This window comes from Sus scrofa, chromosome 13 (assembly GCF_000003025.6).
Source record: "Sus scrofa isolate TJ Tabasco breed Duroc chromosome 13, Sscrofa11.1, whole genome shotgun sequence".
Lineage (NCBI taxonomy): Eukaryota > Metazoa > Chordata > Mammalia > Artiodactyla > Suidae > Sus > Sus scrofa.
Window position 1 is genome coordinate 110,854,128 of NC_010455.5, and position 18,018 is coordinate 110,872,145.

An 18,018-nucleotide genomic window follows, 5' to 3' on the forward strand; every position below is an offset into this window, starting at 1 on the left:
TGAAGAAGGACTGAAGTAGTATAATGAATTGCGCATTCAAATATATTTACTTGGCTTATTTGCAAGAAATGCTACTGAAAGAAAAGACAAGGTCTTATCTATTTTGAAGGCCCTAGTATCTGGCCAGGCATTGATGAGTATTAAGCATTGACTGCTTTGTTATCTTGGCTGCCCAGGGCCAACCTGCGTGGATGGTTTTGATAAGGTAAACCACGCTGTAGCTTGGGAAGCCTACTTGTTTCTTTTGGAGTGCTGTGTGTAAAGTCTGCTGTAGCACTGCTGAATACTCTCTGTGAGAGCATGGAGCAGCACCAGAGGTCTCTCCTATCCATGTGCAATTGCCATACCAACCAGACCATCCTAGTACAGGAGGCCCCTTTGCTGTTCCTGTCACCACAGGCCTCGAATGGTATCCACGGTGAAGTCTTCTTATACTTGAGGCCACTCTGTGCTGAATTGTGCCCCTTTTCTGGCCTCGCTAACACTCTACACAGAATCTGCGGCAGGAAATGCTGGATGCGGAAATCTTCTTTCTAAAAAGCAGTAATACTGTTCTTGTAGATCTTCATTCTGTTCATTCATTTACCTTTGTTTTATTCTCTTTCTATGATTGAGCAATCAGACTAAGAATTTTAAAAATAGGAAATGTGGAATTTGGGGCATAATGCGAGTTAACTAGTCTTTGTGACTTAAATCTAGGGCCATCGAAAGATTTAAAACGCACACATCCTGAGGCAAAAAGTCACTTGACAAGTGTGGAAAAAAAATATTTTAACCAAATGTAAAAGGAAAGTGGATAAAATTCTCATGATGAAATTTTGATGTGAAAAGGGCATTCTTCATCACTTTTTGTAGAAGCATGTTTTCCCATCTGGGTTGCATCTGAACAGCTAGAGTTCCAGTTACCAAACACAATGATCTATTGTTCTTAGGACACTTGTGAATAGTTCTTATGTACAGATTGGTGAAATCTCAGACTTAACCGGTATGTTTTACAGATTAGGTGGATTTCATTTTAAGGTGGCATGATTGGAAAGTGAAACCACCCTCTATGGCCCTTGTGGTTGAGGTTTTATACCGAGATAGAGTTTACAAGTAAGGAGGAGGCTTGCTTTCTTTCACGTATCTTTTCAGAGCTGTGCATGTGTGTGTGTATGTGTGTCCAGTGCTGCTTCTCTGCCTTGGACCATGGCCTCAGAAGTTAACTAAGGTCAGAGAAGTGGAGTGCTTGAATGGGAGACTTCCAAGGAAAACCCAGGTGCTGCAGGAAATGGTAATGATGACTCAGTTGTTGGCCACCATCCCTTTGAATTTGAATTGAAACATTCTACAGCCTCAGATGAAATGGAGGAGCTCTGTCGGATGACTGTTTATAATCAACAGGACCCACTGTGGACTAGCTACCACAAAATGTGAAGTTGTTTATTTGGGGCCTTCTCCTGCCCTTCCCCTTCTTGCTCTCCTTCCATGTCATCCTCACTTCCATCCTAATTCTTGTCTTCCCCTGTTCTCTTTATAGTCCCTCCATCCTTGTGATCTGTGCTGGTCAGCCCTGGTGAGCTTTCCTGGAGATTTCTGGCTAATTGACTCTCACCTACTCTAGGCCTTGTGCCAACACAAGAATCCTTGTATGTTCTGCAGTGCAATATTCTTTAAGGAAATGTACAAATAGAGAAGAGCAACATCTGACCTGCAGGCAGTGTGGGCACACGAGGCTCCAGCTCTCCCTCCAAACCTTCTGCTGGTCATTTCTAAGCCTGGTGCCCCTGGTACCAGGTCTCTTTCCAGACTACACCCTAGTGGAATATAGGGCCAGCAGGATGGGAGAGGGTTTGCTGGGGTCACTTCCCCCACCCCCAGCCCTCTCCAGAGCCAGAGCTCTCCTCCCCCAGCCACACACCCATGGCCTCTCTGGCACCCAGGGGGTTGTAGAAATGAGCTCAAAAGGCAGAAAGGTAGCCAGTTACAGAAAGGAGCAGATCCCTGCCTGAGAGGGAAGCAGATATCCCTCAGTCTTGAAGCAAGTTTAGCTTCAGGAGTCATACCCCACCCTTTGCTGTGGCACCTGGTCTGAGAACCACAGCTTGGGGTGAAGTGACCCCATCCACATCCCACAATGAATGTCTGGCTGTCCCCACATTTTTATTATATCAGCACTGGTTAGAGTTCCCAGAATACTTTATCCTTTTGCTCAATTTTTAATCACCATTCCAATGAAATAATTACTGTAAAATTCTGAAGGTGTTAGGAACATAAGAGCACAGGGCATCAAGTCCTGCTGACAAGTCTCTAGAAAGACCTTCAAGAATGAGAGAGCAGCAGCCCAGAGGCCAGTGAGTATCCGGCCTTTGTTTCTGCTAAGACTGGGCATGCTGTGCTAAGTTGACCTTGGGAAAAGCTGCTTTCATCAATTGCTTACCACCTGCTGGCCTCTGAAGGCAGGTGTGGCCCTAATGGGGAACCAAAAACAGAAATGTGAAGTACAGGGGGAGCTGATACATCAGCTGTCCTGAATCCATTGTCCCTAAGGCCATATCACCATTCACAGAATTCACTTGGAAATTCCTCACTAATAGTTCTGCAAGAGGGTTGGATGCCTACTTTTCTCCTTTAATAATTGTGCATAGACAATCCTTTAGTATTTCAATCAAGGAAATTGTGACTGTAAGGTGGTAATGAGCAAACTAAAAATGGAACATGCAGGTGTCACTGGCTTTTCAGCTCTGGCCATCAGTTTCAGTTTTCCCCTGAAACAGATCAGTTTTCATAACTTGGAAAGGTGTGACCTTTCCTGGCCATGTCACCTTGTGGCGACCCTGGTGGGATGTAATGTTTAGAGCCTTGGGGCCTGAGAACTGGCCCTGCATTTTTGTGGATCTTTTGCAACTGCGTCCTCCTCTGGGAGACTCCATATCAGAAGAGCAGGCCACTTTCAAGGCAGTTTTCTGCGTAACTATTGGATGAGTCATTATTCACGTTTTAATTTCTTTCTGATCGCACTGTACCCCACCCTCACGTTTACATCTTAATTTACAAGTCCTAGTCATTCTGAAGCCTGGTAGGAAGCAGGCCCAAAGCCCCATGAGGGTTTTTTTCTTCGGCTAGATTTAAGTATGACACATAGTGGTGACTTGAAAAAGAAACCATGAGTTTTACTTCAATCTAGAATTATGACTAAGAGAAATGTTTCTTAACTTTTTAACAGCAAAACAGTGCTTAGAAGCTCAGTTTTCAGGATGGAGCTTCTTTCCCACAATGAAGAGGTTTGGGGTGGGGTGGGGTCTGGAAGGCGGAGGAGATGCTCCCAGCTCACCACCCTCCAGGCCACCACCAAGCTGGTCCCTCTGACCTGCCCTTTCCCCTCCTTGGGCACCCTCCCACTAAATTTGCCCCTTCTGCTGTTTCTCTGCTTTATGACACAGAGGTATCTAGTAAAGGTGAGAGGATTGAGGGTATGGAGGCCTCTAGAGTATGGATGGGCTTTTGTGAAAAAGTATTAGGAACCTTTGGACTTACTTACACATAAATGCCTGCCCAGTGTGTTTTAAGGAATGGTGACCTGGCTGTTTCCTAGAAAAATTGAATAAGTGGGCAAACTTCATAGTCAGATAAGAACTTTTTTTTCTATTTCAAAGACATAAGTTCTGTAAAGGAAGTATTTATGGAAACTCAGCTTGCTGAGAGTTCAACTCTTAGCTGTTGTGCTAACTGGTGCAATTGCAGCTAGTTCCTCAGAGCAAGCAGGGTTCTCTTAAGAGCTTATGTTGATATGTTCAGTGACATGGCCTTCACATAGGGAGACCTGGATTAATAGTCTCTGCATTGTCTCTTACTAATCAAACGAATAGTTTCATCCCTAAGACTCAGCTCCTCCACTTGAATAGTGACATCTGTTATCTCACAGGTACATTAAGATTGAATGAGATAACTTGGGCAGTAACAGATTATGTATGTTGATTATTTCATGTCCCGTTTAGCACATTAATGTTAAGATCTGGGGTAGGAAAAGTCAATTATGGAGGGGTCGTATGAAAGGAGTATGGCATTTCTCTGTCGGGAACTTAAACAGGAGCCCTGAAGTTAATGGCTCTGGTTTGAACTAAACAAAAACTGATGTCAGTGCTATATATAGATACTAATTTACCATTAGCTTAGCTCCCAGACATGACAATATATGAAAGAACTAGAAAAATAGCTTTGTGGGAATGTGACTAGTGGAGTTCCCAAGAATTGTCCTCACATGTGACTCAGCTATCCTGAAAAGGAATTTCACATCTGGCTTTCCTGTGACTAATGAGCCAGCACAGCTGTAAAACACAGTAGACTGAGAATGAAATAAATACTGCAGAAATCAAGGGAAATATACTTTGAAATAGAAAAGGCCAGCAGCAGGTAGAACCCATAATCCCCAGGGCAGCCATTAGCCAGGCAAGGCTCAGCAGAAACCTAGAGCAGGTGGCAGGCCCCAGACTGCACTCTGTGGATGTCAAGTTCAGGAGCAGCCAACCTCGCTCACTTAGGAGCTGAGCTAGCCCCTAGGAGGTGCTTGGTACCTGGTTTATTAATCAGGTTTCCATTTAACCTAGGTGTTTACTAGTTAGTATTGATCATCTTTCAGAAGGCTTCTTAGCACAAGTGAATCTGCACGTGGCTTCTCTGGCTAGTCAACAGCACTTCTTGGAGGACCAGCAATGTCCAGTCCTGCAGGATGGAGGAGGAGAGCCTCCCTGCAGGTGTAGATGCTCTGTCCCAAAGGAGCCTCGCTGCCCAAGGTGGCATGGCATGTTGCTGGGAAGGCCAGTGCCTATTTCCCAGCTCATCACCAACACCTGGCCGAAAGTCAGGAAAAGGTATCATTTGCTCAGGCCCCCAAGCGCTTTGACTCATTCTTGGGGAATGCCTTCTTGGAGATGAGAGAGTGGGGTTTTCCTTTGTCCATCAGAGACCATCTTTTACATAAGGGCCAAATCAGTGACCCTGGCAGAGTATGAGTGTTTTGCCACATCACAGATATTCGCTGCCACATCACAGATATTCGCTGCCACATCAAAGGGTGGTTTCTGAGAGCCAGGGAAATGGCTTCCTCCATGGTAGTTCCTGTGGAAGACAGCTAGACAAGGAAGGATTTGATGATTCAGAGACGTCCATAGGTGCCAAAGGCAGAGCTGAGTTCAAAGGAGCCCTCTCTTGTAGGGACCCTGGCCCAAGACATCTACACACCAGGAGCAGATTCTCTATACTTTTTACCATTTGTTACATGTACAGGATGGTGTTATGCATTTGGGCTGCAGACTTTGTGGGGAGCTTCCAGCTGAGGCTAAATTACCTATGCGCATCTTGATCCTTAGCACCTGATTTATCAACTCATTTGTCACCCTTGTTGGTTGCCAGCTGGAGGGTGGCCACCTTGGGCCTTGTCTCTGTGGGTGAACTGAGCCCATCCATCCCTTGGTTCACTTATAAATTGTACAGGCAGCCTGTTCTAAAATCACCCCCTGGTTCCTCCTTTCCTTGCCCTTCACTGGGACAGTTGCCACACATTGATCTTATCAGAGCATCTGACATCAGGTGAACCTCTGTCTTTGGAGAGATATGGAGGAACATTATGTTCATTTGTTTTAGACCAGGAAACTTGATGAGCATCCTTGGCTATTTCAGGTATCCAAGCCTCTCCCATTAATATAAAAAAACCAGTGTGTCAGGGAATAAAATACATGCAGTATTTATTTAGTAACATGCAGCCACAAACTACCCCACCCCCTTTTCTTACCTTTGAAAGTTCCTCTGTGCCAGAGTAGTCAGTCAAATGAAAGAGGCATCACTGAGGGGAGAGTGAGGTTTGGCACAGAGAACTTTTGAGTCCACCCAGATGTGGAGTATCTCCCACCTCCCTGTTATGAACCCCTTCTTATATACGGTTATGCTGAACACATACATGCTGTTTTATTCCTCAAGCCAACATTTGTCTTTGATGCTGTGTAGGGTCAGCCAGTGCTGGAACAACTTCTAAATATAGATGTACTAGCAGACTAAATGCTTGGGCCTGGCAGTAGTTCAGTTGGCCAGTGCAGCCTTATTTTTTATTTGATTTATCGTTGATGTTCCTGACAGGTTGAACTGGCTGTTACAGAGAGTGTCCAGCCCAGAATCACTCAGCCCATGTCTGGATCCAGCAGCCATGGGCTGTGGGCACATGACTACCAATAACTAGATGCATGTTACTTATTTAGCAGGCAGTTATCAAACCTGGTATGAGCAGCTTGGGAAGGTAGCAGGCATGGCTGTGAAAGAACCTGTAAGAGAAGGAGGTCAATGGGAAGAGGCCATAGGTCAAGAAAACATCAGAAAGAGTACAAGTCACATGATCAAAGGGAGCTGGATTCTAGCACTCTTGTGTTTTCTTGTGCCAGGAAGAGGAACTGGAAGGGTCTCTTCCAATCTGTTAATTTGAAGGCAATTGAAAATATCAGCCAACTTCATCTATTAGTACCAGTGTTGGAAATATGAGCTTCTGAGATTATTGGTGCAGTCCAGGGTCATTGGAAATGTTAACCAGAGGAACCATATTCCCCACAATGCCCAGAATTATTCCTGGCAGGAAATACTGTGGCCTGAATTAGCAGTAGTATGTGTGAGTTACATGTATAGAATTGGCCATGGATATGTTAAGTTCCTCAACAGGAAACAAACCCATTTTGAGGATTCATCTTCCCAAGTACTGAGGACAGCTTTATGAAGATACTAAGTTAATCAAGAAGGAAAACTGACTTGAAAAAATACCTTTGTTTGTTCTCAGTTAGCAGCTACTTATAAACATATTTTACTTTAAAAATTAGTTTCATTTTATGAAAGAAATCAAATACTTTTTATACTTTGATACCAGTTTTCAAATAAGCAAACCCATCCGTATTGACTTTTCTGCTGGAACGTTATTGCATTATGTGTATAAACAGATACCAAAGAGAGGAGAAACCTGATTACTTGTGGAAGTCCTTTGAAAGGTTATTTAATTTGCTCACTCCTGAGGCTTTAGGCCATGCCATACCTAAACCATGCCCAAAAGACTTTTGCTTGACTATATTTAAAAATCTCTGAGTTCCCATTGTGTTTCAGTGGTTAATGAACCCGACTAGTATCCATGAGAATGTGAGTTCGATCCCTGGCCTCACTGAGTGGGTTAAGGATCCCATGTTGTGGTGAGCTGTGGCACAGGTCTCAGACACAGCTCGGATCCTGTGTGGCTGTGGCCGACAGCTGTAGCTCTGATTTGACCTCTAGCCTGGGAACTTCTGTATGGCACAGGTGCAGCCCTAAAAAGCAAAAAAAAAAAAACAAGACAAACAAACAAAAAAAACTCCCCACGATCCTCTATAACTTTTGGGATAGCATTCTTAGAAAGTCTTAAATCAGTATAAAATGTTACTCCATAAGATGAAGTAATTTCATTGCCATTGATTAGCAATTTTGGTGGATCCTTATCCTCAGCAGTCTTGTTACATTTTTAGCTTCTATAGGAATAATTAAAAAATCTATTTAGAGAGGCCTTACTTTATTAGACGGCTTTGAGGGGAAAAGCATGTGGAAAGTAGAAGGCTTTACTCAGGCATAAACACTGGTTTATGTTAACTAACCAGTTAAACACTGGTTTTGTATACTAGCATGCATACTTCTGCTCCCTTATCTCCTGGCTGTTTATAGTGCAGGAGGAATTTGTAAAAGTTTACCAAAAAACTTTATATTGTAAACACATATGGACATCAAAATAGATGAGTCTAATACCACATAACAAATTACCTCAAAACTTAATATCTTAAAGCAGTCACTTTCTTACCTCATGGATTCTGGGTTGGCAATTTGGACAGGGCCCTGGGGGGTTAACTGGTCTGTGTCCCACAAGTTCTGGAGCTTCACCTGGGAGGGTCATTGGCTAGGGGCTGGAACCTTCTGGCAGGGACCTTGCTCACAAGTCTAGCATCACTACTGTCTTGGGTGGGACCTCGTCTCAGGCTCTCTCACACCATGGCAGCCTCAGGGGAGTCAGAATTGCAAAAGTGAGTGTTCCCCCCTTTTCAGACCTAGCCTTAAAAGTCACATACACAGCTTCTCAGATACAGAGGGTTACTCACCCACCTACGTTTAAGGGAAAGGGTTTTGTTCCTCACTGAATGGGGAATCAGAGAATGTTTGGACATGTTTAAAATTGTCACCATGTGACATAGGCTCTCTTGACTCTTTTAGTCCATTCATCTTTTTACCTTTATCTTTGCGTAGCACATATGGTGTTTTAGGTCCTATGCTCTAAGACTGTTAGATCCAAGGTCGTGGACTTTGAAAGTACAACTTAACTCTTTTCCTACCCCTGCTCTCCTCTGAGTGTTCTGGGAAGAGGGGAAGGAAGGCAGATGTGCAGCCAGAGATGTGGTGCTATGACAGACCTCAGACCTCATGCCAGCTCAGCTCTGCTAGCCTGTGAGCCCTGACTCAGTGGTGCTCAAACATGACACCATCAGATGGAAGAGCTCACTGCCTGCTCCTGTAATGGTAAGGAGAGGGAACCCATGAGAAAAACAGCATTCCTGCCAATTAATGTCTCTGTCTCTGTTGTCACCCTTCATGTGTCCTCTTCTGGGTGACTTGCAGGTCAGCGAAGTATTCCCTCCCCTGTTTTTGAAGGGATAATTAACATATTATTTATGATCTTATTTATATTTTTTAATTTATATTTTTTAACTAGAGTAGAAAGATTCAAGTAGGTTATAAAAGGGCAGAAGATAAAATGAGAAAATAGAGACTATATTCCTTAAAATATTTTAAACCTTTTATTTCTATTTTACCCCCAAATTTCATTTAAAAGAGTGAAATAATGTTTGATAGGCATTCCCTTGGGGTGGGGGGGAGGAATATCTTTGTCCCTGAAGTTTATATTAACACATCTTGAAAAATGTTTCCAAGGGTGAGTCACTGTCTGCTGTGTAGCCCCATGAGTTACATTTCACACACTCCCCCACGCTGCCTTCTCTCGCCCCTGCCTCCTAAGACTGGGCGCCTTCATAGTCTGGCAAAAAGCTGGCATTCTTGAGAATGTAGCAGGAACCTTGTGGGACCTAGAAGAATATCTGGACTCTGAGTATTATTAGGACTTGTCATCAAATGTGTGACTCTTCTAGAAAGGGAGTAGGGATGAGAATGGAGCAGGGGCAGATGCCAGTGGAGTGTTTAGTATTCTGGGACTTTCCCCTGAAGGTGGTGCCTCCCTTTATTGTGTGAATCTAGAACCGAAAAGAGGCACTTGTTCACCAAGGATCAGGTAAATGAGACTAACAGACTAGGTCCAGTGAACTCTGTGGTCAGTAGAATTGCGGTGGCATTGGGGACCGGGCTGCCTAAGACAGGCTGGAGGGAATGGAGATGGAGCCAGTCTAGAGGGGTCTAGGATGTAGATAACAGGCAGTGTATTTCTGTTCAATGGTAAGAGAGCTGATAGAAGCAAAGCAGTGAGCTCAGGATGAGGGAAGTACTAATCTGATATCTGCCGTGTGTATAATTCAAATTCAGCTGCTAGCAAATGGAGTGCTTTTCTGGGGAGCAATTTTCACCAGAAGAAGAGGACAAACACCCTGGGGCCCGAGCAGAAAACACTTCCATTTGTCGTAAGGCCCAGGGTGTTGACTGGGTGCTCTCAGACTAGATCTAGGTGTAGGATGATGGCAGATCTGCAAGAACTGAATTCATTTATGCGAAAAAAGGAACACAGCTGCAAAAGGAAGCAATGCAGGCTTGTAATGCCTCACTCCATCCCAGAGTGAGCACCTTGAGGTCTGTTAGCACATGGTTGGTTTGTACTCCAAGATTTCTTCACATTTCTAATAAAATTAACCTTGTCCTTGAATGAACTCAGTGCATGTGGCAGAAAAAGCATTTGGACATGCCCAAGATTATGAAAGGGAAACAAGCCAGAGAACCCTGAAAATCTGCCCTTTTTAGCTTTGGTCACTGACAGTAGAAAGTTAGTCCAGAACATGCTGGGGTGTTATATGGCTTCATATCCCATGAGGTCAGAGCCCAGTGGCTAGGTCTGTTCCAGGATAATGAAGGGTTTGGGCTTCTAGCCTCCATCCCCTCTTTCTTTAATTAGGGTGAAGTTTCCTTTTCTTCCCCAGGAGAACAGGAGCTCTAGTGCTCAACTCAGGAAGGTTCTGATCCCAATTTCTCCCATCCTGCACATCCCTGATCCCCCAAGGTGTGGATTCCAAGTGCTATCAGGCATCCAAACCTTAGATCTTCCCTTATAGACCAGCCTCTCCTAGCTCTTGTAGGAGATGAACCCCAAGTGGCCTCACAGCAGTAGCTGGCCAGGACAAGGCCTGAGGCACAGGGGACACTGCTGCCTGTGTTTGACCCAAGTACTGATGACAACAGGCCTGCAGAGTGTCAAGTGATTACCTATTCCCATCAGGACTGTGTTTAGTAGAAAACTTTGCATGACACAAACTTTAAATTATTCAAAAATAAGTTGCCTTTCCAAGTAAAGCTAGTATGCCTCAGTAATCCTGTGTACTTTAGATTTTATTAGAAAAAAGAACATGACATAGATTATCTCAGAATCATTTGGAGCCATGCAACCTGTCAAATATGGGAGCTGTGATTTACCATTCATAAAACTTCACTGAGAGTAGTGACTTGGGCATATTTAATTTCTGATAAACAGTCACATTATCACTCCTGTCAGTTTCTCTGCATCTTTTAATCTTCTAAAGCATTATCTTTAAAAAAAATAATGATAAAACCCATCCATTTCTATCAACAAGAAGAGCTGGGTAATATTTTATTTATAAATGCTGTTTGCAGTCTGGGATCCCACTTGGTTTACAAGGAGATTCTTCACATGGCCTGTACCTTTGACCATGTATTTACTCTAATGCTTAAGCCTAAAGCCATCTGAGGGCGTGGAGTGGTCTGTCTCGGAAGAACCCAGGTGGCTGGGGAACCATCCCACACTGGAGCCGACAGCACTCTCCATCTTCACTTACTAACCTCTCAGCAGTAGATTATTTCTGCACTGCAGTGACTTCTGTGAATATTAGTTTTTCTTCCTGGATATCACTTTTATATTAAACTGTTACGTTATACATGAATATCTTCTATTATTTAAAAGCTTCTCAGAGTTCCTATCATGGCACAGCGGAAAGGAATCCAACAAGAAACCATGAGATTGCGTGTTCGATCCCTGGCCTCACTCTGTGGGTTAAAGATCTGGTGTTGCTCTGAGCTGTGGTGTAGGTCACGCAGATGGGGCTTGGATCCAGCATTGCTGTGACTGTAGGCCAGCAGCTGCAGCTCCAATTGGACCCCTAGCCTGGGAAACTCCATATGCAGTGAGTGCAGCCCTTAAAAAAAAAAAAGCAAATAAAATAAAAGCTTCTTGTATCTGAAATGTTTTGCTAACCTACCTTCTCCTTTTTTTGTTTTATATTCAGTGACTTCTAAACACCAACAAGCTTTACTTTTTTAATTCTGTGAAAAATGTGTACCCTTACCCCTTCAGATTCTACAGATAGACTGTTTCTGAAACTTGACTCTCGGAGTTCCCATTGTGGCTCAGTGGATTAAGAAACTGACATAGTGTCCATGAGGATCTGGGTTTGATCCCTGGCCTTGCTTGGTGGGTTAAGGATCTGCTGTTGCTGTGAACTGTGATGTAGGACACAGATGCAGCTGGGATCTGTCGTTGCTGTGGCTGGCAGCTGCAGCTCTGATTCAGCCCCTAGCCTGGGAACTTCCATATGCCCCGGGTGTGGCCCTAGAAAGACCACCCTCCCCCTCCCCCAAAAAACAAAACAAAACAAAACTTGATTCTCAAATTCTAACAACCTCTGGGTCTTTCTCTGGGTTCTTGAGGTCTGTGCACATAGCAGTATGCCTTGGAAGGTATTAAGATGGAAAATTTGGCATGATTTATCTAAACAAGTTGGAGTTGTTTAGCAACTGTTCGTGATACTGAAGTAGAAATTTTTTTTTAAAAAGTTAGCAATATGGGAAAATGTCTTGAAGGTCACCGCATGCCTCTCTCCCAGTTCTTGAGTGAGCCCCAGTGCTCACTAGTTCCCATCATTGATGCCTCCCCACTCTTTTTTTCTCATTTAAACCACAGTCTGGTTTTCACCATATTAAAGCAAATCAACCTAGTAAGGCACATACTGACTTTTATTTACTGGCTGTAGTTCTAAGCACCAGAAATGGGCAAAGGAGACCAAACAAAGAAATAGGAAAAATGAGGCATTGAAGGGGAGCCAGCATCGGGCTTGGAAGGGATGAGGCTTCCGTGGCGGCAGGATGTGCCTTTCTTGCACTGTTTACTCTGAGCTCAGAAATAGAGGAGGAAAGAAGGTAGATCACACTGCTGCCTGAAATGGATACAGAACATACCAGGGCATGCAGCGCTTAGAGTGTAATCAGACACTGGATGTAATTATGCAAATATATGTATAGACGGTTTTTCTGTGAATAAATTGTCTGCAGCAGCCTTAACACTCAAGGTTAAAGTAAGCATAAGGGCATGATTTGCCAGCCACAGAGTGACTTTTTTTGCTCAAGTAGCAGCTGAGAAACATTATGCTTTACTTCCCCCATTTCCCCCCATTTTCCATCCTTACACCAGAGTGTACTTTGAACCCTTGATAAAATGAATTTTGGATCTTGAAGATTGTTAGGATTTCCACTCCCTTCCTTAGAAAGGACACCACCTTGCTTCGAAGGGGAGAGTTGGGGAGAGTTTTTTTTTTATTTGGTTTTTTTTTTTTTTTTTTTTTTTTGCTTTTTAGGGCTGTACCCATGGCATATGAAAGTTCCCTGGCTTGGAGTCAAATCAGAGCTACAACTGCTGGCCTACACCACAGCTCACGGCAACGCCAGATACTTAACCGGCTGAGCAAAGCCAAGGATCGAACCCACAACCTCAGTGGCTCCTAGTTTCTGCTGCGCCATGACGGGAACTCCGGGAAGAGTTTTTGAGGATGAAATGTGGCATGGTTGGTTTTAATCTGTTCAGCTCAGTGATACCTCAAATCTAGTTGTAGGTTTATTTTTAATTAAACTTCACATGTTTTTGTTTTTGTTGGTTTTTTGTTTGTTTTGTAGTAAACATTTGGAGGCCTTCTTTTTTGGTTTTTGGTTTTTTTTCTGCCTTTTCTAGGGCTGTTGCCGTGGCATATGGAGGTTCCCAGGCTAGGGGTCTAATCAGAGCTGTAGCCACCGGCCTACGCCACAGCAATGCAGGATCCAAGCCGAATCTGCAACCTACACCACAGCTCGCAGCAACCCCGGATCCTTAACCCACTGAGCAAGGCCAGGGATGGAACCTGCAACCTTATGGTTCCTAGTCAGATTCGTTAACCACTGAGCCACAACAGGAACTCCTGGAGGCCTTCTTAAAGGAAGGAAATGCTTAAATTTGCTTAGGAGAAAAATGTGCTTTCTTTGTTTCTTAAACTGAGAACTTCACACATATTCCTCAAAGTCCTAGGCCCCACTGACTGATTAGAATGCCAAGATTCATCCAGTGTTAGCATGTGGTTTTCTTTTATATGAACATAGATAAAATGCTGTGGATTATGGATATGAAGTATTCTAGAAAATTGCTGATATGTCTCTCTCAGGAGTGGCTCTGAGCATGGCTCAGGGTAGGTTTTTTTTGGTTTCGTTTTTTTTCCTTACTCAGATCTATTAAGAGAACCCATTGGAGTGTTTCTTTTTTAGTTCAAGGGATTCAAAGCAATATATAAGGCTTGGAACCCATGAAAAATGTATTTCCAGCCTCATAAGAAACTTAAGAATGGCCGTAATACATACAGATGAATTTAGCTGATGTTTCAATGCTTGTTAGACATTTAGTTCAACTCTGCAATATTTGAATGAACTCCCAGATTGTCCAAAGCACTGCTTCAAGGGGACCAGATGTGCACAGGGTAACTCAAAGGCATGTACCCAGTGTTTCTGGATGAGTAGGCAAGCAGCTCACCAGCCAGAATGTACATGTGTGGGTCCAGGGACTGCTGCAGGCCAGAGAGAAGATGGGATCAGGGAGAACTCTGTGTGTCTCATGGAGCTGAATAGACCAGTCCGAGGTGCTGGGCTGTGGGGAAGGAGGAGAGCACAGTGCAGGTCCAGAGCTAGAGAGCCTGTGAGGCTACAAACTTACTCTGTGGGTCAGATTGGGCAGTTTGACCAAGTGAGGAAGAAAATCTGAGAAATTGAGCATTGCCTTGTGCCTAAAAGAGCCTTTTTAGTTTTGTTGACCAAAGACTGCTTTAGAAATACCACAGGTATCGTGCATCACCAACTCAGGTACAGAACCTTCTGTAGTGCCTTTGTGTTAAGGATGGCACTTCGTTGTATAAGCACTTTCCTTCTCTTGGTCTTGTGTATCCAAACAAAGAAATTAAAGTTATTCAAAATGCTCCTTAATTTTTTAAAAAAATTTGCATTCTTTTATTTATGTGTATTGTTTCATTGTTTTCTTTTAGGGAAAAAGAAACAGTGGTTTCAGACAGTGCTTCTTTGGGAGCCAAAAGCACTGCAAGTTGACAAAGCTGTGTCCAGCAATGGGGTACACGTTCAGGCTGGCTGCTCGGAATGACATTGGCACCAGGTATGGTGTTTCCTTGTCCTCAAGCCTTTAAGCATCTGTGTGGTGTTTCTGAGTCTTCCTCTCACATTGCAGCCTGCTGTCTCCACACTGAAGCAGTTGGAGATTTTCAGAAAGGGAGTCCCAAGGAGAGGCTCCCAGCCCCTCCTGAGGTGATAAGTGCCACTGTGTGGCCTCCTTGCTGTCTTGCAGGCTGTAATGCGAAGGCCCACTAGGGGTCTCAGAATCAAGAGGAACGCAACTACAGATTTTGAAAGGAATCCTCTGGGGATTCTTTTTTTTCAGATCACATGCCTTTTTCTTTCACCACTTTAGGAAGCTACTCATTCACTTGCCTTTTTCAATTATGAGTGAGTGTTTCCTGATACAAAGAAAGAGTTCTGAGCCATCCATTGTTATCAAGCCTGGTCAGATACTCAGAGGGCTGGAGAAAATCTGGACTGTGTAGGACACATGACTTGCCTCCAGGCTGCTAGAGAAAAGGCAAGAACAGGTTTATGGTGAAGCATCAATGGATTAAAGATGCTTTGAAAAGACCATATTTCAATTGCACTTCCTGGGTAACTCTTGATTAAGAGAAAAACTTTTCCTTTCATCCCTACTTATTGAAAATCTTCTTAAAGGTTCAGTACATCATTGGTCCCAAGCTTTTTCTCCAGCCTAAAGAACTTCTTAACATCACAAGGTTTTCAGCCCTCCTTCCCTACCATGATAGCCATTGTATTTTTAGAGTCTACTGGCTGAAAAGTCATAATGATGAAGTTCAAGCATTTATAAATGAATTAGACGCATCCACAAACTTTTGAAAAAATAGCACCATATGTATTTGTAGAACATTTATTTTATCAGAAGGTAGTTATTTGTGCTCACATTAATTTCAAAGCTCCTTGGTAGCCGTGGCTCATAGCTTGCCAGCGTCACACCATGCTGTACTTTCTGCTGGGTGTTTGGGGTAGGGGGTGGGGGGAGATAAATTTTTAAAATATGTTGTCCTGTAACATGGTATGCTTTTCAGTAGCAGACTAAAAGGCAGGAACTGGGCAAATTGAAGTTATTGTTGGGGATGTCCCACTGAGGATCCTTGCCTGCCTTTGCTTGCTGAGCTTGTCAGGCCTCAGACTTTCCATCCCAAGCAGGTCAAGCAGTGGTAGGCTTATCCCTGCTCTTTGGAAGTGCCAAAACCCCTCCCATTCTCCTAAACCGATCTATTCTTCTGCAGTGGGTACAGCCAAGAGGTGGTGTGCTACACGTTAGGAAACATTCCTCAGATGCCCTCTGCACCAAGACTTGTTCGAGCTGGAGTCACCTGGGTCACGTTGCAGTGGAATAAACCAGAAGGCTGTTCACCTGAGGAAGTTGTCACCTACACCTTGGAAATCCAGGAGGATGAAAATGTAAGTCTTGCACATTTTACACCCTTGTGTGTGTTCCACAAAGTCAGTCATACCATAACTGCAAGGTGCACTGCCAAATTAAACTCTTAATTTCCACCATTGCAACCACCAGCAGAAACCTGTCTTTCCCACAGTCCTCCCCATCTCATTAAATGGCATCCTGACCGTTCAGTTGGGGAAGCCAGAAATCTGACCATTTCTCAACATCTCCACAACTACTGTCCTTTTTGAGTCACCAGCATTTTGCCCCTGGGTTATTGGAATGGCCTCTTAAATATTTTCCCTACTTCTGTCCTTACTACAGTGCATCTCTTAAGTCCAAATATAATCAGGTAACTGCTCTGCTCAGAACCCATCCTGTCTCAGTGTGTTCCCCTTTCTTCCAGAGGAAAAGCCAATGCTCTTTACAGTACCTTCCAGGTCCTCGGTATTTGGGGCCTTTATTGCCCCTGCCACTGAGGTTTCACCTAACATGCCAGCTCTGTACCTCTGCAGGGCCTTTGCAGCTCCTGTGCCCTCTGGCCAGCAGGTCTCTTGAGACATCTCTGAGTCACTTCCCTCATTTCCTTCGGGTCTCATCTCACCTGTCACTTCTTTGGAGAGCCCTTCCCTGACCACCCTATAAAACAGCACTGTCCGAAAGCACTTATTGTGATGATGGAAATGCTCTGTAATTTGTGCTGTCCAATAAGATAGCATGCCTAACCACGCATGGTTATTGAGCACTTGAAATGTGCCTCTGGGCCCCAAATTTAGGAACATAATTTTTAATTTTACTGAATTTAAATAGGAATAGCTGTGTGTGGCCACCTTACTGAACCTGCAGAGCTATAAGAGGCAGCACCTTCCTAGCTTTTCACCCCTCTGTCCTCTTCCCCAGCTTTATTTTTCATCTGTATCACTTAATTCCACATGACATGCTTCGTATTTATATGGTAGGATTTTTTTTAAATTGCTTTCTCCACCTGTCATGTAAGTTTCTGATGGACAGGGCTTTGTCTGTTTTGGGGCAGTGCTAAACCCCCAGAGCATGGAAGAGAGCCTGATGCATAGAAGGGGCTCCAAGGTTGGATGGATAAATAGGCGGAGAATGCAGGCGTGATTGAGGGTATTGTTGAATGAATTCTGTACATTCAGCTTTGGTAGGATATTTATCCCTTTGAAGGCTTATGTTTTCTCCATCCAAGCTGTCGTTTTGCCCTTGGCCGGAAAGGGGACACTGTGTCAGAAAGCCCAGCCATGGTTTATTACATAACATTTTTTTTTTAAGCTTCTATCACTTGCTTTATATGTTTTCCCCACACCTTGGAAATCTTCAGATTTTTTTTTTTTTTTTTTTGTCTTTTTAGGGCTGCACCCACGGCATATGGAGGTTCCCAGGTTAGGGGTCTAATCCGAGCTGTGGCTGCTGGCCTACGCCACAGCCACAGCAACGCCAGATCCGAGCCACATCTGCGACCTACACCACAGCTCACAGCAACACCAGATCCTTAACCCACTGAGCAGGCCAGGGATCGAACCCTCCTCACAAATACTAGTCAGATTTGTTTTCACCAAACCACGACAGAAACTCCTGCATAGCATGTTGGAGCTCAACAGTGAGGACCTCAGTGCAGGAAGACCTTCATGACAACATTGTTAAATAATTTTTTAAGTATATACTGCTTCATCAATCTAGTGGTTAAATTCTTTGTTTAAAATGCTTATTGAGTAACCAGAAAAAGTTTACTCTGTGAGAAAAGCATATGGTGGTACCTATTCCAAAGCAAACTGACATTCTCTCAAAGAGAGAGCATTGTTCTCATTCAAATTAGTGTTAGTCTCACAATAAAGTTGCCCAGATCCAGAATAAATTATAATGTGATAGAGTTACATTTTCACTTTTAAAGAATCAGACTTCTGGCCCACTGGTGATGATAGAAGGAGGCAATATAAAAATTATACATACAAAGTATTTAAGGCCTGGACTTTATGGTACTG

At 43.7% G+C, this 18,018-nt stretch overlaps 1 protein-coding gene across 4 annotated transcripts in view; it reads left to right on the forward strand.

The window, feature by feature from the left end:
- FNDC3B (fibronectin type III domain containing 3B) overlaps nucleotides 1–18,018 on the forward strand; it is a 344,224-nt gene that overhangs the window by 266,664 nt on the left and 59,542 nt on the right. For all 4 annotated transcript variants that reach the window (XM_021069801.1, XM_021069803.1, XM_021069800.1 and 1 more), the window contains 2 exons: nucleotides 14,523–14,647; nucleotides 15,864–16,038. In XM_021069801.1, the coding sequence (XP_020925460.1) occupies nucleotides 14,523–14,647; nucleotides 15,864–16,038 (300 nt within the window). The remainder of the gene's footprint in view (nucleotides 1–14,522; nucleotides 14,648–15,863; nucleotides 16,039–18,018) is intronic.